Below are 24,756 nucleotides of genomic sequence, written 5' to 3'. Positions count from 1 at the left end.
AATAATCGGACAAAGCGATTTCAAACGTAACATAGTAACGTAACATAGTAGGGCTGTACAGACCGATTTCCCCTGGAACGCGTCTGCCGTGGAAGCGGAAGCAGGTGGTGACAGTCAGGCAGGTGACAGGCTGCTGGCCGTCGTGGCACCGCGGGGCTGTGATGTTGATGGACTCAGGGAGGAAGATGGAGGCATCCACCGTAATGACAGGCCTGGCTCTGCCGGACAAAAGTCAAGCGGGTTACTCACCTCTCAGCATCAGACCAGAGGAGGCGGATGGTTGCAGTGCCAGTCAACCCAGCTACTCAGCAGGAGACAGAGGGGTTGTATTTCAAAGTTGGCCAGGAGAGAAAAATCCCTGAAGCTTATCTCCAATCAGGCAGCAAACAGCCTGAACTGGAGCAGTGGTTCAAGTGGGAGGACCCCAGCCTTGAGCAAAAAAACCCAAAGGAATGGTGCCGGGGTCCCTGAGTTCAAGTCCCAGTACTAACACCAAAAGAAAGGAAGGAAGGAAGGGAAGGAGGGAGAGAGGGAAGGAGGAAGGAATGAAGGAAATGAATGAACTACACAAACATAGATAAGGAACATTAAAAATATTAGTCTTCAATTCAAATATGAATGATGCAGCTATGAAGGGCCAGAGTGTTCTGTTAAGTACAAATCTGCTCAATAAAACTGGCAATGATACCTTAAAACAATAAAAAGAAATGTGAGCCAGACGCTGCTGGCTCACGCCTATCATCCTAGTTCCTCAGGAGGCTGAGATCTGGAGGACCACAATTCAAAGCCAGTCCAGGCAGGAAAGTCCCTGAGACTCTCATCTCCAGTGAGCCACCAGAAAACCTGAAGTGGTGCTGTGGCTCAAATGGTAGAGCAAAAGGGCTCAGTGACAGCGTCCAAGCCCTGAGTTCAAGTCCCATGACGGACAAAAGAAAAACAAATTGGAACATCACTAATCATTAGCTTACTACCAGTTAGGATCCCATTAATAAAAACAAGTTCATGATTAATGTAAAACACATCTGGTTGAAGCCCCAGAAATGAACAACCCACTGCTGGTGGTATTTAAAAGTTCATTAAGTACAGGGAGAGACGGGGGAGCGTGGAGAAAGGGCGATGTGGTCAAGCTGCACATGCCCACTCACCGGCCGTGGAACTGAACAGGGTGAGGCATAGCTACTTCAGGATAATTATTTGGAGGAGATGGAGTGTACTTTTGAGAAGTTCCTCCCATGGAAGTCATGATTCAAGAATTACTTGTGTGTGCACGTGTGCCAGGCATAGAGCGTTAGCTCTGGGTCTGGTGCTTTTGCTCACAGCTGGTGCTCTGCGTGAGCCACACCTCCACTTTACTGGCACACTGGAGATTCCCCCGAAGGGCACAGCAACCGAGGGGTAAGGGGTGGACACACACAGCCATGGTCCTCACTGGACACTGTGTGGACAATGAACTCTATACCTTGTGGGTGGGGACAGGAGAGAAAATAAAAAATATTTTTACAAAAGAGCGAGAGATTTCCCCATTGTGCCACTGTGAGCACAAACTGCTGTGATCCTGTCCTGGCTAGCCAAGGCCTCTCCTTTGTTTTTCCACCTCGAGCACTCACTAAAGCGTGTGCTCAAAGAACCCGATTGATGAGGTCTCGGCTGGTAACAGCAGGGCACTTTAAGAGCAGAAGAAATGGCCCATGCATAGCTCGGCTTGGAACCATGGGAAACCCCCTCCTTCCCCAGACCACGACATGGGGCACCCCTAGGTTTCAAAGGTTGGACGCTGCTGGGGTCAAGGGGCAAAAAGCTGAGAGGGATTTGGCACACATCTGCTCACGTCCTCCTCCCCACCCTCTTGCCTCTTGGGGGGGGAAGGGGGAAGGGTCTTGTATAGAAATCCTTTTATGTCTAGGAGCCCTGGCCTTCCTGCCTCGGGTGACATAACAAGATTAAGGGACATTAGCGCTTAGGGATAATTACCTCATACGCATACAATGCTCCCTATACAATGCTCTGAGTGTGCCCAAGGTGGCAAGGCCAGAACTAACATCCACCCAACTTCAAGAAGAGAAGGCAGGAAAGAAAATGGGGTGTGTGGGAGAGTGCGACCGACCAAAAAAAACCAGTGTGTAGTTGACCCCCGCTCCCCCCCCATCACTGAATGTACGGATGGCTGCAGATAACCCTTCCTCAGCCAGTTTGCTCTTTAGAAGTTTCCCTGATGTCCTGGCTCTCCACTATATAGACTTGCCTCCATCTCTAACTCAGCAGGGCAGTCACTATTTCCTGTGTGTGTGTGTGTGTGTGTGTGTGTGTGTGTGTGTGTGTGTGTGTGTGTGTGTGTGTCACTCCTGGGGCTTGAACTCAGCGCCTGAGTTTTTTTTTGCTCAAGGCTGGAGCTCTATCACTTGAGTCACAGTGTCATTGCTAGCTTTCTGGTGGTTCATTACAGATAAGAGTCTCACAGACTTTCCTGCCCAGGCTGGCCTTAAACTGTGATCCCCCATCTCAGCCTCCTGAGTAGCTGGGATGACAGTCATGAGCCACCTCCCCCAGCCTGCACGGCTGGTTCCCCCTTGTCCCTGAGCCCTGCTCCCTTCTGAGGGCACCCCCTTCCCCTCACTCTCAGCCACAGCTCCAGTGAGGTCTCCTGGGGCCCCAAATCTGTCTCAGGAGCTGGTTCAGTACAGGCTCCCTCCCTCAGCCTGGAGCTGGGGCCTGATCCTGCCTCTCAGCTACTTCACCCTTCCCACCCCTGGAAGCAGCTGACTCCCTCTCTCTGTCTCTCTTTATCTGCCTGTCTTTTTCACCTGGTCTTTGTCCCTCTGTTTCGTTTTTTGGAGACAAATTTGACCAGATTTACATAAGACATTGTAGAATTTATTAGGCTCTCACACCGGGCAATGTCCCTAAACATTTCAGATGTATGAACCCCAGAACTATCATTACTCAGCGTCACTGAGAACTCTGGGACAGAAGAAGGGTCAGAGGCCTTGCCAAGAAAGAACCAAGGCAGGATTTGAACCCAGGCCACATGATCTCCAAGTCATACTGAACCTCAGAGCTATGTCTTAAAAATGCAGTGTTCAGAGTTAACTTGGGGCCGGTTGCTTCTTTTGAAATTAGTAAGTTCTAGCCGGGCACCGGTAGCTCACGCCTGTCATCCTACTTACTCAGGAGGCTGAGATCTGAAAATCGCAGTTCAAAACCAGCCCAGGCAGGAAAGGCCATGAGACTCTTTTTTTTTTTTTTTTAAAGATTCTTTTTCTTTTTCTTATATTAATCTTATGTGGTACCAAGGAATCGAACCTAGGGCCTCATGCATGCTAGGCAAGCACTTTACCACTGAGCCACATTCCCTACCCCGGCCATGAGACTCTTATCTCCAATAAAACCACCAGAAAGGGCTGGGAAGGTGGCTCAGTGGTAGAGCGCTTGCCTTGCATGCATGAGGCCCTGGGTTCGATTCCTCAGCACCACATAAACAAAAAGAAAAAAGCCAGAAGTGGCGCTGTGGCTCAAGTGGTAAAGCGCTAGCCTTGAGCTGAAGAGCTGAGGGACAGCGCCCAGGCCCAGAGTTCAAGCCCCATGACCGACAAAAAAAAGAAAAGAAATTAGTAAGTTCTCATTCAAGAAGAGACTTGTACCCCTTGGGGAGAGACTCTGAGGCGGAGAGGGTTAGCAAGAAAGGAGAAGAATCTGGGGCTTGGATCCGACATGGCCTCTGGGATCTTGTCCAGCTGTGAGATTCCTACTGGTCTATTTTAGAACATTCTGCCACACAAGGTTCTGTACAAAGTGAAGTGTTGGCTCTTGCTCTGAAATGCACGGCTGCCTCTCTGACTCACCCAGACAGAAATACAGCCGGGGCGGGGGGGGGGGGGGGGGGGGGGAGAGAAGGGGGAAGACAGTCCACAGGTGGCTGTGGTGAGATCCCTGGATCCTGGTCTGCAGGGGTGAAAGCTGGTGGTGTTGAGTATAGAAGTGAAAACAAACAAAGCATGGCCAAGGCTTCCTGGATCTCTGAGCATCATGATGATGCTTATATAGCACACAAGTACAAGAGTCTCAGCAGGGCACCAGTGGCTCATGCATGTCATCCTAGCTATTCAGGAGGCTGAGATACAGAGGACTGCGGTTCAAAGCCAGCTTGTTCAGGAAAGTCCATGAGCTTGTCATCGCCAATGAACCACCAGAAAACTGGAAGTGGCACCATATATATGGCTCAAAGTGGTGGAGCTCCAGCCCTGAGCACAAAGAGCTCAGGGACAGCGCTCAGGCCCTGTATTCAAGCCCCTGGATTGAAAAAAAACAAAAAACAAAAAACAAAAAACAGAACAAAAACCAAAACCAATAGCCCTTATAGCTCTTGGGTTTATGGGCTGAATCCATCCAAAGCTACCCAGGAACTCCAGAGAGCCATTATCTCCTATCTACAACTCATTCAAAGCCCATTGGTTATGACTTTGGAATAGAGAAGAAGAATGAGAAAATGAAGCACGCACTCCTCTGTCCCATGAAGATAAGACACTGGGAAAGCACTCACTGGTGGTGCTTCACCCCCCTATCCATTACCCCATGGACAAGGAAACCAAGGCCCAGGGACGGCATCTCACCTCAAGAGAACCACACTGTCCGACATGAAGGCTCCCACAGTGACATCTGAAATCAAGGAGAAGTCACGACAATCAGAATCTAGTGGGAGCCGCCCCTCACCCCCACCCCGTTATGGCCACAAAGGCCTGGCCCTGATGGCCAGACACTATTCCCCCACCCTCATGGCCACAAAGGCCTGGCCTTGACGGCCAAGTCTGGCCACGTCATGACTTTGCAGAACCGGAACCACTTTGTTCAAAATGGCAGCCAAGCCACGTGGCCACTCAGGCTTTGAAAAGTGGCTGCTGGGAACTGAAGAAACATGTTTCAAAGACCCAATTTCAGAATTAGTTCATTCACACCAACATTTTATAATTCGTCAATGAATTTCATAGGGCTTGTACATTAGAATAATAAAACATTGGCTTTATTAGGCTATACCTTAGGTAAATTGGCCTCAGCCATTCCATCTGCATTTCTATAGAGTCTCTAGTATACACAATTTACACGTTTATACACACATATCACAACTCACATTTATAGGTAAATATCATAATTTGCATATATGTAAATTCACAATTTACATGTGAGTTACATAGGTAACTCATTATTATTATTGTTAATTATTGCTAGTATTTCTCCTCTTATAATTCTTTGGATATCAGTGAATTAAAGAGACTACCTAGTACAAGTAGAAAAAAGGGGGAAAGAAAGAAAAAGAGAAAGAAGGAAGGAGAAAGAAAAAAAAAGGAAGGAAGGAAGGAAGAAGGAAGGAAGGCAGGAAAGCAGGAAGGAGAAATAAAGTACAAAGCTTCAGAATAAGGTTAAAATACTTAGAAAGTTAACCTTGAGGTTTCACTATCAATCATTTGCAATGTGAATAAGATTTTTAAAAAATTCTTCAGTAGTAGTTCTGTTATAGAAATCTCCCCAAATCCACCCTTGTGGTATTTAACCCCATCAAAGGAGACCATGTAAGCACTCAAAAATAAAAGTTGGGGTTCTGGTGGCTCACACCTGTCATCCCAGTCTCAGGAGGCCGAGATCTGGAGGATTAAGGTTCGAAGCCAGCCAGGACAGGAAAGTCCATGAAACTCATCTCTCCAATGAACCACCAAAAACTGGACATCTCACCATCATGGCTCAAAGTGGTAAAGCACCAGCTTTGAGCACAAAGAGGCTCAAGGACAGTGCCCAGGCCCTGAGTTCAAGACCCAGGACCAAAAATAAATAGATAAATAAAGTAAAAACTTTAAGAACAATCTGCTTGTCAAATTGACCACCAGGTAGGCAAAGCTCCCTCTCCACCCCAGTTCTACTGTGTGCCTAATCTAAAAATGCATGTGAGAATTGTGGGGCAGACTGCAAATAGATCCATTCAGAAACCTCTCTTGATGTACTTCATGCTTTTATCAAGAAGGAAAGAAAATCTGCTTACCAGGATATCCATTTCCGTCCATATCAATGCCCCCTGATATGGACTGCCCAAACATCCGCAGAATGGGGTCTATCTTCCGCCCAGACAGTTTCTGAAACACACAGGAGGGAAATTGGATCACCAGGAAGGGGTAAGAGGCTCAGGTAAGACTCTGTGCTGGAGCCCCACGTGAGGGGCTCACGCCTTCCATCCCAGCTACTCGGTAGACAGGTATCTGAGGATTGTGTTCAAGGCAGCCCAGGCAGTAAAGTCCATGAAACTCTGACCTCCAGTGAACTAGCCAGAGGAGGTGTGCACCTCAAATGGTCGAGCAGAGAAGTGAAGGGCAAGCACCCAGGCCCTGAGCTCAAGTCTCAGCAATGGCACTCATACATGGAAATTTTTATGTTTTTTTTAAATTTCACCCAGATATTTATTTCTTTTCATGAATTGTATTTTGGAAGCACATTTTTTACTGTGTAAGAAATAGTACAGGGGCTGGGAAGGTGGCTCAGTGGTAGAGTGCTTGCCTTGTATGCCTGAGGCCCTGGGTTCGATTCCTCAACACCACATAAGCAAAAAGAAAAAAGCCGAAGTGGCGCTGTGGCTCAAGTGGTAGAGCGCTAGCCTTGAGCTGAAGAGCTGAGGGACAGCGCCCAGGCCCAGAGTTCAGGCCCCACGACCGGACCTCCCCCCCCAAAAAAAAGTACAGATGAAGGTGTTTCATCATCGTATTTTCTTGCTGGGCGCTCGTGGCTCACACCTGTATCCCAGCTACTCAGAAGGCTGAGAGCTGAGGACCATGGTTCAAAGCCAGCCCAGGCAGGAAAGTCTGGGAGACTCTCATCTCCAATGAAGCACCAGAAAACCAGATGTGGAGCCGTGTTTCAAGAGATAGAGTGCCAGCCCTGAGCAAAAGATCAGGGACAGCACCCAGGCTCTGAGTTCAAGACCTACAACCAACCAAAAAAGAAAAAAAAATAGAACTTTGACAGCCAAGAATGCTAACATAGCAGAATCAATTGTGGGTTTGTCTGGCTCTCTCTCTCTTTTTCTCTCCCTCCCTTCCTTCCCTCTGTCTGTCCCTCCCTCCCTTCTTTGCCAGTCCTGGGTCTTGATCTTAATACGAGTGCCATCCCTGAGCCCTCTTCCTTTTCTTTTCTTTTTTGCTCAACACTGGTGTTCCACCACCTGGGCCACGGTGCCACTTCCAGCTTTTTGTGGTTCACAGGAGATAAAAGAGTTTCACGGACGTTCCTGCCCAGGCTGGCTTTGAACTAGGATCCTCAGATCTCAGCCTCCTGAGTAGCTGGGGTGACCGACACCCGGCTCAGGGGCTTGTGGGTTTAAGACAGGCCTGTAGCTTGGATTGAAGGGAGAGGGAACGGGGGTCCATTGGGGGAGGGGTGCAGATTTCAGTTGTCCAGGGCCATCTGCAGGCCGTTACACTAGAACACCAGGAAGATAAGCCGTGCTGTGCTAATAACCCTAAATGAAAACCAGAAATTGTGGCGCTCGACTGTGGTTTATGTGCCTTCTAGAAAGATCACAGGCACTGCCAGTGCTCAGCCAGGGGGTTCCCAGGTCAAAAGGCGTGGGAGGCTCTGAATGTCAACATCTCTCAGGGTAAGCTGGAGAGAGGGAAGCGAGGAAAGAGGATGGAAGGAACTGAGGTTCAACATCACAATCGCTAAGGCGGGAAGAATGGGAAGGGGGGGGGGAGGCAAAGGAAATCGAGTGTTTCTGGATTTCTTCCTGCACACCGTGCCCACCCTGCCCACAACCTGGAGGGGAAAACTGTCACTAAAGGATGTTCACCAATCTTAAAATCATAGGCATGGTAGCCCTTGGAAATGAATGCTATTGCCGCCTCTTTCTCCTCCTCCCCGTCCTGTCCTTCCTTCTCTCCTCTTTTTCCTTCTCTCTCTTTTTGTGCCAGTCCAGGGCTTGAACTCAGGGCCTGGGCGCTGTCCCTCAGCTCTTCAGCTCAACCACTTGAGCCAGAGTGCCACTTCTGGTTTTCTGGTGGTTCATTGGAGATAAGAGTCTTATGGGCTGCCTGGGCTGGCTTTGAACCTCCATCTTCTAGCTCTCAGCCTCCTGAGTGGCTGGGATGAGCCACCAGTGTCCGCCTGCTATTTTTCTCTTTTCTCTCTCCTCTCCTCTCTCTCTTCTGCCTCCTCTCTAAAACTCCTTTCTTCCTCCCTCCCTCTCTCCTCTCTTCATCTTTCTCTTTTTCCTCTCATTTCTTTCCTCTTCCTTCTCCTCTCTCGTTTCCTACTCCTTTTCTGTCACTCCTGTCTCTACCCTGTCCTTTATTCCCTTCATGCTTCTCTGCTCTTCTTTCCTTCTGTCTCTTTTCTCTGTCTTCTCTCCTATTCTGTCTCTCCCTCCCTCTCCACTCTTTTCAAAGCTCCTCAAATCCTTTTCCCTGGGCAGGAGGGGAGGAGCTGGGGTGGGTGCCTGCTGGCTGGGGCTTCTGGCAGCTCTCAGTGCAGATTTGACCCAGCAACCATACAGAACCCCAGGGAGCAGGAAGCAGGAGCCTGAGGTCCAGGAGGAAGGGTGGGACGTGCCCTGCCCTCTGCCCAGTAGTTTCCTGAGAGGTGTCAGCCTCTCCCTTGGGCTGGGCTCTGGGACAGGGCTGCAGCCCTCATGCCCCGCTGGGAGCGTCCACCTCGACTGTTCACATAAGTGTAGGCACTGCTGCCGATCTTACTTGTAGCTAATGAAAAGAATATGGAGAGCCAGGGGCTGGGGGCTCACACCCATCATCCTTACTATCAGGAGGCTGAGATCTGAGGTCTGCCGTTCAGAGCCAGCCCGCACAGGAAAGTCTGTGAGACTCTCATCTCCAATGAACAACCAGAAAACCGGAAGTAGAGCTGTGGCTTGGCTTCCCTCAGCTATTTACTCAAGGCTGGCACACTACTTCTTGAGCCAAACCTCTCCTTCCAGCTTTGGGTTGATCAGCTGGTCCTAGGTCTTTCCCAGATCTACCTGCCCGGCTAGCTTTGAACTGTGATCCTCTGATCAGTCTTTTACCCGGTATCTGGGATGACAGGCGTGAGGCACAGCCTCACGCTATGAGCACGTGGTGAGCATGTCTCCTCCAAGGGAGTCAACTGAGCTGAGCAATCGGCCAGCGGGAGGAACACCAGGCCCTCCGCCCCTTGCACACACAGATCTCACTCGCACTTACTTACACGCTGCCTCTTATAACATATGCGGACACAGGCAAGCATGAAGAGGAGGCGCATGACTCTCTAAGAGTTCCGTAATAAAATGTGCTGATTGGATACTTCTGGTCTTTTCTGTCCCGGACATTTTGGGAAACACACACGCGCACACACACATACACATGCACACGCACAGTTAGCACCATGCCATATCCGTTTGTAAAATATCCTGACCATGCTTCCGTTGAGAGCCTGACTTCCTTTTTCCCAGGAGCCGTGCTGATCATCAGCTAGATGGACCATACAACAGACTGACTGGGCCAAAGCCACAGCGGACCACGCCCATGTTCTCAGGCTGGGGCACAAAAGCCAGAGCTTGTATCAGTCCTGAGCCGGGCCCCTTGGCCAACTTTGATACCTGCCACCATCTCTCCAGATCTACATTCCCTTAGCTCAGCACAGAGATAGTCCACAGACAGCGATACAGAGGAAAGCCTGCTTCCTCCTTCTCTCTGGTACGAGTTCTTTGACCTAGGATCTTCACACTTAGTAGGCAAATATTTGTTCACTTAAGGCACACCTCTTTGGCCTTTCATTGTTTGTTATTTCCGATAGGGTCTCATGTTTTGCTGAGATCAGCCACAGACCGCAATACTCTATCCTCGGGTCTCCTGCAGAGACTGGGTTACAGGTGTGAAACCACATTCAGCTTTTCATGACTGAGATGAGGTTTCAATTTTATTTTATTTTTACCTGTCCTGGGGCTTGAATTCAGGGTTTGGGCACTATCCCTGAGCTTCGTTTTTGCTCAAGACTGGCGTGCTACCACTTCCAGCTTTTTCTGTGTGGGGGGTACTGAGGAATGGAACCCAGGGCTTCCTGCATGCTAGGCGAGCACTCTACTACTAAGCCACATTCCCAGTCCAAGCTTTCTCTTCTTAATAAATAGCTCCTTAAATAAATCGTTCTAATTTTGGATAAGATGTTGAGTATTTTTTTTGTCAGTGCAGAGTGAATTCCTCAATGTGATAAAAGAAAAACCTTGTGTAAACACTTTTCTGTATTTCATAAACAGCATCTTTTTTTCTCTTCGTTTTCTTGCCCCAAGACTGACACTTGAACTCAGTACCTGCAGCCCCTTTGGCTCACTGACTGGTACTCCAACAACTAAGCCATGCTTCCAATCCTTATTTTGTCTCTTACTAGGAGGAGGGAATTTTGAAAGCAAGATAATTTTGTTTTCATTTGTAACCTAGGCATAGCATATATCTTTGTGTGTGCGTGCATGCGTGCGTGCGTGTGTGTGTGTGTGTGTGTGTGTGTGTGTGTGTGTACACTGGTATTGGGGCTTTAACTCAGGGCCTGGATGCTGTCCTTTAGTTTTTCACTCAAGGCTGGCCCTTTACCACTTGAGCCACAGCTCCACTTTGGTTTTCTGGTGGTTTATTGGAGATAAGAGTCTCTCGGACTTTCCTGCCCTGGCTGGCTTTGATCTCGGCCTCCTGAGTGGCTGGGATGACGGGTGTGAGCCCTGGTGTCCGGCTGCACCTGTGTGTGGAATGAGGAATGAATGGATGAATGGTGGTCATGGCGCTCGCTCAGCACTCACCATGGAGTACTGGGGGACCAGCCCTCTGGCATCACCGTGGTAGATGTAGACGGCCCCGGCAAAGTCGTCCTCCTTGGGGGCGCCGATGGCCACATCTGCAGGGAGAGAAGCAGATGCTTGTTCACCTCACCCCACAGGAACGAGAGAAACCACGGCCCCAATTCCAGCCACCCGTCTCTTAACTGGAAACTCTCAACTGTTAATTTTTTTTACCAGCACAAAAGCCAACAAAGGAGGAAAACTGTAGATGTAAGTCACCGGGAGCTGGTGGCTCACATCTGACATCCTAGCTTCTCAGGAAGCTGAGAGCTGAGGATCAGGGCTCAAAGCCAGCATGGTCAAGAAACCAAAAAGTGGAGTTGTGGCTCAAATGGTAGAGCACCCACTTTGAGTGAAAAAGCTAAGAGATAGTGCCCACACGTTAAGTTCAAGCCCCAGGACTGGCAGCAAACAAGAAGAATGAGGAGGAGGAGGGGGAGGTGGGGGAGAGGATGAGGAGGATGGGGAAGAGGGAGAGATGAGGAGGAGGGGGAAACGAGAGAGAGGAAGAGGAGAGGGAGGAGGAAGCGAGAGGGGAGGAGGCTGGCACATGGAGAAGGCCCTGGTCCAGCGTGGGAGGCCCTGCCCCCAAGAGGCCCTGGTCCTCGGAGGCTCACCGGGGAAGCCATCGTCATCCAGGTCGCCCAGGCTGGCAATGCTCTCCCCGAAGTGTGCATTGTAGGCATGGTCGCCGGCCAGGGCCAGCTGCTCCTCCAGGCCTGCCTGGGAGAGAAGACAGGGGAGAGGTGAGGACAGGTGCACACACACAAGCACATACACGCTCGCGCACACACACGCATGAGTACGTGTGCACACACGCGCACACACACACGTGCACATGCGCACACACATGTGGGAGGATTCCCAGGCATGGCCCCTCTGAGCAGCGACCTACAGCTCCACCCAACTCATTTACAGTGAATGCAAATGTGAGGAGGAGCCCTGAGGCGGTGCTGGGGTGCGGGAGGGCGGGGTGGGGGGACTGTACAGGCCCAGGAGAAGTCGGCCAGGCCACCTGAGGAGAGGGGTGGGTCAGGAAGGGAGGGGTTGATGGGGAGGGACCCAAAGGTCGGTGGAAGGGACGACACTGGCACTGGACCACAAGCCGACATGCCAAGTGAAACCCTTCACACAACTCCAGGTGACAAAAATCACACAGAATAAAAATGGTCTACGTATGTGCATGTCCATGCATGTCCATCAGCCACACCTCACAGACGTGTCAAATTGATTCCTCACAGCATAGCTATCATCTACCAAATATCTAGCTATCTATCCATCGATCTATCATCTATGTACATATGTATCTACTTATTTACGAAATAAAACAGGGCCTGAGTCCTTCCCAGGAGGAGACGGGGAAGGGGATGGGCGCAGTGCATGCTGGGAGGAACCCCTCCCCTTCTGCCCACACTACACACTCACATTCCCTCGGTTGATGTACACGGTGACCTGCCCCTCGTCCCGGATCTCAGAGAACATGGGGGCGCCCACCAGCAGGTCGGAGAGGCCATCACCGTTCAGGTCCACTGCGCACAGTGAGGACCCAAAGTACGACCCCATCTGAAACCAGACGACACAAGGCAGTCAGCGCTGGCCCCTGCACAGGCTTGGATCTCCAGGGGCACGTTTGCCTTGGAAATACCATCCCCATCCCACCCAATCTTGAAGATCAAGTGCTCACTCTGAAGGGAAAAAGAAAAGACAAGAAAAACAAGTAAGAGTGTGATGTTCGGAGTTCAAACCCCAGTACTGGTTCAAATTTTGTGTGTGTGTGTGTGTGTGTGTGTGTGTGTGTGTGTGTGTGTGTGTGTGTGTGTGTAGATAGATAGATCTCATAAGATGATCTCATAGAGGAACAGAGGAGGCTTATATTGGCTATTCTTTTTTTTTTTTTTTTTTTTTTTTGGGTCCGGTCGTGGGGCCTGAACTCTGGGCCTGGGCGCTGTCCCTCAGCTTTTCAGCTCAAGGCTAGCGCTCTACCACTTGAGCCACAGCGCCACTTCCGGCTTTTTTCTTTTTGCTTATGTGGTGCTGAGGAATCGAACCCAGGGCCTCAGGCATGCAAGGCAAGTGTTCTACCACTGAGCTACCTTCCCAGCCCAATATATTGGCTATTCTTTAACCATAGCTAAATCTACTATCCATCATCTTAAATCCTGGGCCTCAAACCCCAAAATCCATGTGATTTTGACAGGTGATAAAACAGTAGAAGCAGGGCGCCAGGGGCTCACACCTATAATCCTAGCTATTCAGGAGGCTGAGATCTGAGGAGCAAGGTTCAAAGCCAGCCCAGGCAGGAAAGTCCATGAGACTATTATCTCCCATGAACCATCAGAAAACCGGAAGTGGCGCTGTGATTCAAGCGGTAGTGATCACCTTGAGCTGAAGAGCTAAGGGACAGTGCCCAGGCCCAGAGTTCAAGCCCCACAACCACAAAAACAAAGACAGTAGTCAAAGCATAACAAGTCTGGTACTGGTGGCTGACACCTGTAGTCTGATCTTAGATGCTCAGAAGGTGGAGGCCTGAGGATCCTGATTCAAAGCCAGTTTGGACAGGACAGTTCATGAGACACTGATCTCCAATGAATCACCAAAAAGCCAGAAGTGGAGGTGTGGCTCAGGTGACAGCTTGAGTAGAAAAGGCTATGTGACAGCGCCCAGGCCCTGAGTTCAAACTCCAGTATACCGGCACAAGAAAATAAATAAAAATATAATAAGGCTCACACTGCTACCTGATATCCCAGGAAATGTGCGGACTGTACACCTTACTGAGAAAGTAAAGGCAGGAACAAACTGACAGAACCTTCTGAGGGGACACCTATGGCCTTTAAATCACTTTTTTTTTTTTACTGTCGGTCATGGGTCTTGAACTCTGAGCCTGGGCGCTATCCCTCAGCTCTGCAGCTCAAAGGTAGCACTCTACCACTTGAGCCACAGTACCACTTCCAGTTTGTTGGTGGTTTATTAGAGGTAAGAATCTCACAGACTTTCCTGCCTGGGCTGGCTCTGCACTGGGATCCTCAGATCTCAGCCTCCTGAGCAGCTAGGGTAACAGGCCTGAGCCACCGGCACCTGGCAAACCTTTCTTTTTAAAAATACCAATCCTGGGGCTTGAACTCAGGGCTTAGGCGCTGTCCCTAAGCATTTTCACTCAAGGCAGATGTTCTACCACTTTAGCCACAGCTCCACTTCCAGTTTTCTGGTGTTTAATTGGAGATAAGAGCCACACAGACCTTCCAGCCTGGCTTTTAACCACAATCCTCAGATCTCAGCCTCCTGAGCAGCTGGGATGACAGGCCTGGGCCACCGGTGCAGGGCTGAACCAAGTTTCCTAATGCATGAGTCCCGTGTGATTTCACTACTCTGACAGAAACTAGTCACTGAAAAGGAGGAGCTCCTCACCTTTTTACCAGATGCCTGGAAAATCTTGACCAAGGTGCCTGATCTTCGGTCAGCTCTAAAAATATACACCTAGGAAACGGAGCAGGGAAACCGGCCATTTACAACAGAGCTAAGGAGCCCAGACATTCTTTATCATTTTCCCCTGAGTCACATGGCAGGACGGGTCTGCCGACTGGCGATAACAAAAAAATCGCAGCTATTATCACCCTGTGAAAGATGCCTTTCAGTTTGGGTTTTTTCTTTTTTTGTGTGTGCCAGCACTTAAGCTTGAACTCAGGTCCTGTTGCTGTTTGTTCTTTAGTTTTTTCACTCAAGGCTGGTGTTCTATCACTTGAGCCACAGCTCCAATTCTGATTTTCTCCGCTCTCCATATGGCACAATGCTTTACTGGAAGCTGAACCCACATGTTCCCAGGATGTCCTTGGGTGCCATCTGAGCATTCTAGAACGTTTGGCACGGCCCATACCTGTCATCCTCGTTACTCAAGAGGCTGAGATCGGAGGATCGCAGTTCAAAGCTAGCCTTGGACAAGAATGTCCGTGAGATTCTTTTTTTTTTCTTCTGCTTATATGATGCTGAGGAATCGAACCCAGGGCCTCATGCAAGCAAGGCAAACGCTCTACCACTGAGCTACCTTCCCAGCCCAGTCCATGAGATTCTTTATCTCCAATGAAGCTCCAATGTCAGAAGCCAGGCGTGGCTCACGCAGTAGAGTACCCACTTCGACTGAGCTCACAAGCTAAGGGATGGGGCCCAGGCTCTGAGTTCATGCTCTGGGACCAGCACAAACACAAAACAATTAAAAAATTAACCACTGAGGGCAAAAAGAATGCTAAGTTATGGGGAAGGAGAATGTCACCAGGTTCTTCGTTACTTCCTCCTTGACCATGGGCCGACCAGGAGAATGCTTGTCACAGTAACTGGCAAACCTCCCCCAGGCAGTGTGCTGCCCTCTGCCCGGCCCCATGTCTGGCGATGGGCCTCTCCTCACCTTCCCGATGCCTTCATCCTGTGGGGCTCCTCCCACCACATCGGTGATGGATGGGTGAGAAAAGTGTCCGGCAGCCACTGCGTAGCCTGAAATAACATAGGTGGAAAGATCAAAGCTGAGAAGGAAGGTTAGGGAGGAAAAATACGTGCCAGAGAAAAAAGCTTCTCCAGCCTGCCTCTTATCTGGCTAAATGGCTCATCTCGAAACAACACATGTTCAGGGAGAGTTGCAGCTCACATCCTCAATCCCAGCTGTTCAGGAGGCTGAGATGTGACAATGATGTTTTTGAAGCCCAGATGTACAACTCCAACAGGCCAGCTTTCTACTGACTCTAATAAACAGCAAAAAGCTAGAAGTAGAATATGGCTCAATTGGGAGAGCAAGAGCTTGAGGTCTGGAGCTCAAGCCCCAGTACCAGCATAAAAACAAAGCAAAAATAAACCCAAATGATCACGTTCAACCAAGACATGGGCACGAGAAAGACTGCTCTGCAGAACAAGCATGGCGCTTGTGTTTGTTTTTCTCTCTGGAGCATATGCACAGTAAAACATGCACAATGGAAGTGTAAAGTGTAATGGAAGCATGCACATGCACACACACACACACACACACACACACACACACACACAGACAACCCAGATCAGGAATATGTGGATGTGGGGGCTAGGAGCATAGGTCAGTGTCAGAGAACTTGTGTAGTATATACAGAACAGCCAAATAAAAATAATAATAATAATGATAAGGGAGAAGGGAATAGAAGAAAAGGGAAAGAAAGCAGACAGGAAGGAAGGAAGAAGGGAGGGAGGGAAGAAGGGAGGTGAAGGGAGGTAGATAGGAAAGAAGGAAGGAAGGAGGGAAGAAGGAAGGAAGGAAGGATGAGGAGGGAGGGAAGGAAGGGAAGGGAGGCAGACAAAAAAGGAGGGAAGGGAGGAAGGAAACAAGCAAGCAAGCAAAGAAGCCAGGAAGGAAGAAGGGAGGGTAGAAAGTGAAAGGAAGCAGACAAAAGCAAGAAGGAAGGGAGGAAGGAAGCAAGGAAGCAAGGGAGAGAGGGAGGGAATGAAGGAAGAGAGGAAGGCAAGGAGGGAAGGCGGGAGGGAGGGGCGGCTCAAGTGGTAGAGCACCAGGAAGGAAGGACATATATCGGCGCAGAATCACAACCCTCAAGTTCCTTCATGCATTCTTTCCAGTGTCTTCCAATAGGTAGCCATCACTCTATTCCTACTGCCATATTTGACCACTGTCTTTCTAGAATTTTAGTCAACATAACCCCTGTGACATCTACCCACACCGTCACATACCATTGTCTTTGGCTCCTTTTTCCTGTTGAGTAAAGTTCTATCTCCAGGACATGCATGTTTTTATGTCCCTGCTGCTGAATGCTGGTGCTGTTTCCAGTTTGGGATATACAGTAACAACAGCTGCTATCAGCATTTCACACCTGTCTTTGGGTGTCATTACTTCTTTTCATCTAACAACTCTAGAAATGTCTCTGCCTTACAGATGGGCCTATAAACAAAATATGGCTATATAACATGCCCCAAATTACAGAGCGAAACTCAAAGCCAAGTGGAGTGACTTCAGAGCCCTCACAGCTAATCATTATGTCAAACTCTTCCAAAGAGAATGGGTGGGTGGGTGGATGGATGGATGGATGGATAGATGGGTGGGTAAATGGATGGATGTGTGGGTGGATGGATGAATGGATGTGTGGGTGGATGGATGTGTGGGTGGATGGATGGATGGATGGATGGACAGATGGGTAGATGGATGGGTAGGTGGATGGATGGATGGATGGATGGATGGGTGAGGGGATGGATGGATGGGTGGATGGATGGATGGATGGAAGGATGGATGAGTGGGTTGATGGAATGGGTGGCTAAGTGGATGAGTGGGTGGATGGATGGATGGATGGGTAGATGGGTAGACAGATGCACGGATGGGTAGATGGATAGGTGGATGGATGGGTGGGTGGATGGATGGATGGATGGGTGGATGGATGGATGAGTGGATGGATAGATGAGTGGGTTCATGGATGGGTAGATAAGTGGATGAGTGGATGGGTGGGTGGATAGATGGATGGACAGACAGGTGGGTGGATGGATGGATGGATGGACAGACGGACGGATGAGTGGGTGTATGTATGTATGTATGTTTGGATGTATGTATGTATGGAGGGATGGATGGACAAACAGATGACAGACTGGTGGATTTATGTATGTATGAATGGATGCTTGGATCTATGGATGGATGATAGGTAGATAGATGAGAGTGGAAGCATGCATGGATGAATGGGTGAGTGGGTGGATGGGTGGACAGATGAATGCATGGACAGATGGATGCGTGGTTGGTCAGTTAGCCACAGAATCTGGATATACAGGAATTAGAAAATGATTGGGGGAGGACCCATCCTAAGTTCAGTCTAAATGTCTCTTGCTTTTTCACATTTTGTTGGCACTTTGAACATACTCTTTTGGCCAGGTGTTCTGTACAGGTTGTCATAAATTCCCCCAAACTTGTCAATGTCCTAAAACGTAATGCTGTGGTTTTAAGATGCCTGAGTTTGTGATGACACATATTGTCTATGACTGTCATACAGTGATCAGTTGTGTGTGTGTGTGCGTGTGCATGCACGCTGAGGCTTGAACTCAGGGTCTCTTACTTTCACTTAGCTTTTTCACTCTAGGTTGGCACTCTACTTAAGCCACATCCTCACTTCCAGCTTTTTGCCAGTTAATTAGAGATATAAGTATCTAGGATTTATCTGCCCAGACTGACTTCAAACTGAGATCTTCAGATGTCAGCCTCTTGAGCAGTTAGAATTATAGACATGAGCCACTGGTGTCTGACTTCCTTTAAGTTTTTGAGTTTGGGTCTTGCTACAGTGCTTAGACTAGCTTCAAACCTTCCAGACCTAAAAAGCTTCCTATCTCAGCCTCTGTAGTGGCTAGAGCCACAATCCATTCATACATATATACATCCACCCATCCATCCATCCAACACAACCATCCATCCATCCATCTACCCATAAGCCACCCACACCCATCCATCCATTCATGCATGCATGCACCCATCCATCTACCTACCACACACCCATCCATCCATCCATGCATTCATTCATGCATCCATCCATCCACCCATTCATCCATCCATCCATTCACATTTATCCATCCATCTACCCAGTCATACATTCATCCATGTATCTATCCATCTATCCCATGTACAAAAGGCACGTACCACTGTGCCCAACCTTCTATTACTCTTGTCTGATATCTGCTAAATTAAATGCCTATCTCTTTTCTAAAAGATTAGAAGTCTTGACAAATTGAGAACATTTTCCAGCCTCTAATTAAATCTCAGCATCGTATTGCTTGTGTCATGATCAATGTCTGCTTCCCAGGGGCTTATCAGCATTCTGTTAAATTGCAGTTTTTCTATTCTACTTTATTATCTGTGTGTAGTCTCCAGAGGGGTTTCCATCCAACATGGCAGCTTATGAGCACAATGCATCGTGATCAGTGTCACCCCTTCCACTACTAAATCACAATTTTCACTGCTTCTTCTTTTGTTCCTCTCTCTGCCTTACACAAAATGTGACAGATATTAAGTTAAAAGAGTAACTAATTTAGCTAGGCGCTGGTGGCTCATGCCAGTCAATCCCAGCTACTCAGGAGGCTGAGATCTGAGGATCACAGTTTAGAGTCAGCCCGCAGGAAAGTCCATGAGACTCTCATCTCCAATGAATGAACCACTAGAAAACCAGAGGTGGAGCTGTAGCTCAAAGTGGTAGAGCACTAGAGTTGAGCAAAAGAGTTCAGGGGCAGAAAAAGAAGAAAACATAGTTAATTAGAATAACAGATGTAAAAGGCAACAACACTTCTTTCCATCAATTAAGCCATATTCATGAGCATGGTGGTAAGAAATCACAGTTCTGGTGTGAGCCTGTGAGTCTCATAAAGCTACTCACCCAGGTATGTGTACCGCCTATTCATGATTGTCTCATCGTTGAGTTTAAAATAGGTGTTGTCCGTGACATTCAGAACTTTGACTGTCCCGGCCCAATAAAACGACCCAGGAGCACCCATGACCACCAGCTCCTAGAGAAAGAGACACTAAGGTGAACAGACATACAGAGGAAGACCAGGGTGTTGGGAGGCCCAATAGAAACAGTCTCAGCCAAAGAAGAATCAGAATTAAGTTAAAAAATATCTTACCAAGCTGGGTGCTGGTGGCTCACACCTGTCATCCCAGCTACTGAGGAGGCTGAGATCTAAAGGTGGTGGTTCAAAGCCAGCCCAGGCAGGAAAGTCCATGAAACTCTTTATCTCCAATGAACCACCAGGAAACCAGAAGTGGCACCATATATGGTTCAAGTGGTAGAGCGCCAGCCTTGAGCAAAAGAACTCAGAGACAGCACCCAGACCCCAAGTTCAAGCCCCAGGACTGGCGTACACATGCACAACAAAAGCCTTGTAGGTTATCTAAGGTGTTCTGAGATAGACACAAAGTGTTTCTGGGCTACACAGGACATACCTGACAGTAGTCATATTAATTACACTGTTCAAAGAATCAGGAGCAAGAGAAATTTATAGTACACTAAGACAGGAAGGTGAGTGACAGGATTATGTGCCAACCAGTCTCCTTCCCTCCCTTCCATCCTTCCGTCCCTCCTTCCTTCCTTCCCTTTCCTCCCTCCCTTTCCTTGCTTCCCTCCTTCCTTCCTTCCTTCACTCCATCCCTCCTACCTCCCTTCTCTCCTTCCTTCCCTATTTCCTTCCTCCTCCGCTTCTCCCCTTTCCACACTCAGGATCTGTCACTGGGAAAATATGGCATTCATTCATTCATTCATTCATTCTCCATACTTCAGCTTTTAGTGTGAGGGACTTCACTAGTTCTCAAGGGCAAACTTTGAGTGCATCAGAGGAATAACACTTGTGTGTATGTGCACACACACACACGGACGCATACCAGTCCTGGGACTTGAACTCAGGGCCTGGCACTGTCCCTGGGCTCCTTTTGTTCAAGGGTGGAGCTCTACCATTTGAGCCACAGTGCTACTTCTGGCTTTTCTGATGGTTCATTGGAGATAAGAGTCTCATGGACTTTTCTGCCCGGGGCTGGCTTTGAACTGTGATCCTCAGATGTCTGCCTCCTGAGTAGCAGGGGTGAGAGGCATGAGCCACCTATCTAGGAGTGAGGCTTTTTCCTGGCCTTGGGCTTGGAAAAGAATACACAGTTAGGGCCCGAATGTGAAGGGCACAAGAGGACACCGGTGAGGTCCTGGGCACTAACTGCAAGCAGCACACAGCACTTTCTCCACCTGCAGCTCCAGAGAGCCTGACGCCTGGACAGCAACCTGGAAGCAGGCAGTGGGGTGCAAGTCCTGACAACGACACAGATCCATCCAGGCTGGGAGGGGTGGGGCGATGGGCAGGGGACTCCGAGCAGGGTGCTCTCCAGCCGACACAGTGCTTAGAGACCTCTACACAGCTACCAAGAGGTCTGCCCCCTCCCAAGCTACGGAAACAGCCCAGATGCCCCACAATCGATGAGCAGATACCAAAAATGCGGTCCCTCAACACCACACACACCCAGTCTCACACAGCCACAAGAAAGAACATTACGGCCAGGCACTGGTGGCTCACGCCTGTAATCCTAGCTACTCAGGAGGCTGAGATCTGAGGATCGTGGTTCAAAGCCAGCCCGGGCAGGAAAGTCCGTGAAACTCTAATCTCCAATAAACCACCAGAAAACCGGAAGTGGTGCTGTAGCTCAAGTGGTAGAGCACTAGCCTTGAGCTGAAGAGCTGAGGGATGGCATTCAGGCTCAGAGTTCAAGCCCCACGACCGACACACACCCAAAATAACATTACCTCATTTGCAGAGAAATGGATGGACCTAGAACAAGTCCTGTGAAGTGAGGTCAGCCAGGCTCAGAGAGACACAGGGTGCCATGTTCTCTCTCCTAAGTGGAAGCTAGATCTATACTACATCGGGACAGGATGAATGACCCAGGGTTCGAGGCCTTCACACACAGGGAGACCCAGGAGGAGGCTCCTAGGGGAACACAAAGGCCCAAGGCCATTGCGCCTCCGATCCTACAAAATAATATTCACCCACATGAACTCCAGGACATGAAAGCGAGAGGCTTTTTTCTCTTTTGCTTTTTGTTTTCTCTTCTTTTTGTCTTGTTCGTCCATTTGTCTGTCTTTGGGAAGGTAGGGGGGCACAGAAATGGGGGGGTGGGACGGAGGGTGAACAGAGGCAACCATAGTCCTCACTGGACATGATGTGGAGAATGAACTTTACACCTTGTGGGTGGGGATGGGAGGGAAAAAGGGGAGCCAGCAAGGGAAGGGGGACATGGTCCAAAAGGAAATGTGTTCATTTCCTGATTTCTGGGACTGTCACCCCTTTGTACATTGGCTTATAACAATTTTTAAATTTTTTTTTTTTTGTCGGTCGTGGGGCTTGAACTCTGGGCCTGGGCACTGTCCCTCAGCTCTTCAGCTCAAGGCTAGCACTCTACCACTTGAGCTACGGCGCCACTTCCGGTTTTCTGGTGGTTTATTGGAGATAGGAGTCTCACGGTCTCTCCTGCCCGGGCTGGCTTTGAACCGTGATCCTCAGATCTCAGCCTCCTGAGTAGCTAGGATTACAGGTGTGAGCCACCAGCGCCCGGCTAATTTTTAAATTTTTTAAAAGAACTTTTAAACGTTACTATAACATATACCACCACCAAAAATTAGATTAACCCAGGGCAAAGATGAAACACGAATGTCCAGCCTCCTTTCATCCCTTCTCAAACATTGCAACATACACAAGACCAAGAAACTTCTTTCTCGTTGCTAGTGGGGCTTGAACTCAGGGCCTGGGCACGGTCCCTAGGCTTCCTTGTTTGAGGTTGGCACTCTACTGCTTGAACCACAACTCACCTCTGGATTTTCAGCAGTTAGGTAGAGGTAGGTTTCTTATGGATTTTTCTGCCCCAGTTGGCTTCAACCCTTAATCCTCAGATCTCAGCCTCCAGGACAGCTGGGATTACAGGCGTGAGCCACCATACTGAGCTCCCTAAGGCACTGATGAGCAGATGCCAAACCTGAGGAGGACTCAGAGCCCTGTGTGCACCTAAAAGGAATGGTCGTCCGTCCCCACCTGGCCTGAGCCCGGGGTGACTGGGGCTGGGGCTGGTTGGGGGGGGGCACCGGTGGCTCACGCCTGTCATCCTAGCTACTCAGGAGGCTGCGATCTGAGGATCATGGTTCAAAGCCAGCCCAGGCACGCAAGTCTGTGAGACTCTTATCTCCAATAAACCACTAGAAAACTGGTGCTGTGGCTCATGTGGTAAAGTGCTCGACTTGAGCTGAAGAGTGTAAGGACAGCGCCCAGGCCAGGAGTTCAAGCCCCACGACTGACCAAAAAAAAAAAGAGAAAAGAAAAAGAAAACTCTCCACTGAGTGAACTCCTACCCAGATTTGCACTCTCTAGTGCAGATGAGTATCGTAAATGAGAATCTATCTGTCATCTTTGTTATTCCAGTCGACAGAAAAACAAATATGTTACCAGGAAAGCCTCCTTTATGTTCACCCCAGCCGGACTCAAGAGCTGGAGGAGAAGGGAGGATGGGCGGCCTGCAGGCCCAGGCATGGGACTTGCCTGCCCAGCGGAGTTGGGGAGGATGGGGGAGACTTCCCCTCTGGAGGGTCAGTCTGCAGAGGGGTCAGCGGGCGGGCAGCCGCGGCCAGGGCTCCCTGACCCTGCTCAGCCAGTGGCAGATGGCTGGTGTTCCAGAAATGAGGGAGGCAGCAGGTTCAAAGACCTCACATCTGAGGCTGAGGAAGCCTGGGAACCAGAGTGGAGGCTGAGTTCCCAGAGGGGCTGTCTTGCCTCTACCCAGCCCCACAGGACTGTATTCAGCAGAGCCTGGCATTTTCTCCACTACCCTGGAGCTGGCACGTATCTGCCCCTCCAAGGAAGGGTCCTTCTCACGTCCCCGTCCAGCCATTCACATCCCAGCCCAGCCCTCCACCCCCCAACACACTCCCAAAAGAACCCTGTGTCAAGAGGGGGCCTCTCTTGTCAGCCCTATTTGCAGTACGAGCAATGGCCAAATCTTTTTTTTTTTTCTTTTTGTCAGTCATGGGGCTTGAACTCTGGGCCTGGGCCTCTGTCTCTGAGCTTCTTGTGCTCAAGGTTGGTGCTCTACCACTTGAGCCACAGCGCCACTTTTGGTTTTCTGGTGGTTCACTGGAGTGAGAGTTTCATGGAGACTTTCCTGCCTCGAACCACGATCCTCTAGATCTCAGCCTCTTGAGTCTCTGGGCTGACAGGCATGAGCCACCGTGCTTGGCCTCACTGGACAAAACTTCAGTCACGATGAGGCCCAACTTGACTGGCTTCTGTGTCTGCAAGAGACTTCTGTGGGAATTTCCCAATGAGCCACCAGTCCCTAACTGTCTGCCCAGTGGTCTCTGCAGTTGATGCCCCCCATCTACTCAACACACGCACATGCATGCACACGTGCACACACACATACACACACACTCACAGGTTCAAACAAACTCCCTTCATGAGAGATCCAGAATCTGGGAGACCCGAAGCCTCACTCCAAGGGCCTCCAAAGTCAACCTTCCCTCCCACTGCCCCAAAAAGCAAAGAAATAAATATCTAAAGTAGGAAGGTGGACAGCGGGGACCTACCTCGGTGAAGAAGCCTGCGATCCCCGCCTGGCAGGAGCCATGCTCTTCCCCGTACTTCTTCTTGTATTCTGCAAGGAGAGAGGGCGGCCATAGCTGTGTCACCAAGTGCTGGGTGCTGTGGGGGGCTGGCCTCGTCCCCCCACTGGCCACATACCCGCTGCACACCCGCTACACACCTGCCGCACACACCACACATCCGCCACACACACACCTGCCACACACCTGAGCACATCACACACCTGCCACACACATCTGCTGCACACCACACCCACAGCACACCCACACCTGCTGCACACCACACACCCGCCACATACCCACCACACGCCTGCCACACCACAACCTGCCGCACACCACACACCTGCTGCACACTGCACACACACCCGCCATACCCACCACACACCCGCCACACATCACACCCACTGCACACACCACACACACCCGCCACATACCACATGCACCACACCACACACTCACCACAAACACCACACCACACCCACCACACATCACACACCTGCCGCACACCAACCTGATACACACACACCACACACCTGCTACACAACTCACACCTGCCACACACACCCTACATGCCATACCCACCACACCACACACCCGCCACACCCACCACACACCCGTCACACACACCCCACACACCTGTCACACACACACCACACACCCGTCACACACACAGCACACCCGCCACACATCACACACCCACCACACACCTACCACACACCCATCACACACACACCACACACTCGTCACACACACACCACACCTGTCACACACACAGCATACCCGCCACACACACAGCACACCCGCCACACATCACACACC

The 24,756-nt window shown here is 49.8% G+C and overlaps 1 protein-coding gene across 1 annotated transcript in view; it reads right to left on the bottom strand.

The window, feature by feature from the left end:
- Nucleotides 1-24,756, bottom strand: part of Itga9 (integrin subunit alpha 9) — an 84,338-nt gene that overhangs the window by 52,945 nt on the left and 6,637 nt on the right. Inside the window, exons 4-13 of the mRNA XM_042667334.1 lie at nucleotides 23,923-23,990; nucleotides 19,192-19,321; nucleotides 15,228-15,313; nucleotides 14,237-14,305; nucleotides 12,257-12,394; nucleotides 11,449-11,554; nucleotides 10,793-10,887; nucleotides 6,026-6,116; nucleotides 4,608-4,653; nucleotides 64-218 (exon numbers count right to left, since the gene is read on the bottom strand). Coding sequence (XP_042523268.1) covers nucleotides 64-218; nucleotides 4,608-4,653; nucleotides 6,026-6,116; nucleotides 10,793-10,887; nucleotides 11,449-11,554; nucleotides 12,257-12,394; nucleotides 14,237-14,305; nucleotides 15,228-15,313; nucleotides 19,192-19,321; nucleotides 23,923-23,990 — 984 coding nt within the window. The remainder of the gene's footprint in view (nucleotides 1-63; nucleotides 219-4,607; nucleotides 4,654-6,025; nucleotides 6,117-10,792; nucleotides 10,888-11,448; nucleotides 11,555-12,256; nucleotides 12,395-14,236; nucleotides 14,306-15,227; nucleotides 15,314-19,191; nucleotides 19,322-23,922; nucleotides 23,991-24,756) is intronic.

This window comes from Dipodomys spectabilis, unplaced genomic scaffold (genome assembly GCF_019054845.1).
Source record: "Dipodomys spectabilis isolate Male_0828 unplaced genomic scaffold, ASM1905484v1 ptg000388l, whole genome shotgun sequence".
Classification (NCBI taxonomy): Eukaryota; Metazoa; Chordata; class Mammalia; order Rodentia; family Heteromyidae; genus Dipodomys; species Dipodomys spectabilis.
The sequence above is the reverse complement of the archived record's forward strand: the minus strand, read 5'-3'. Positions and strand labels throughout refer to the sequence as shown.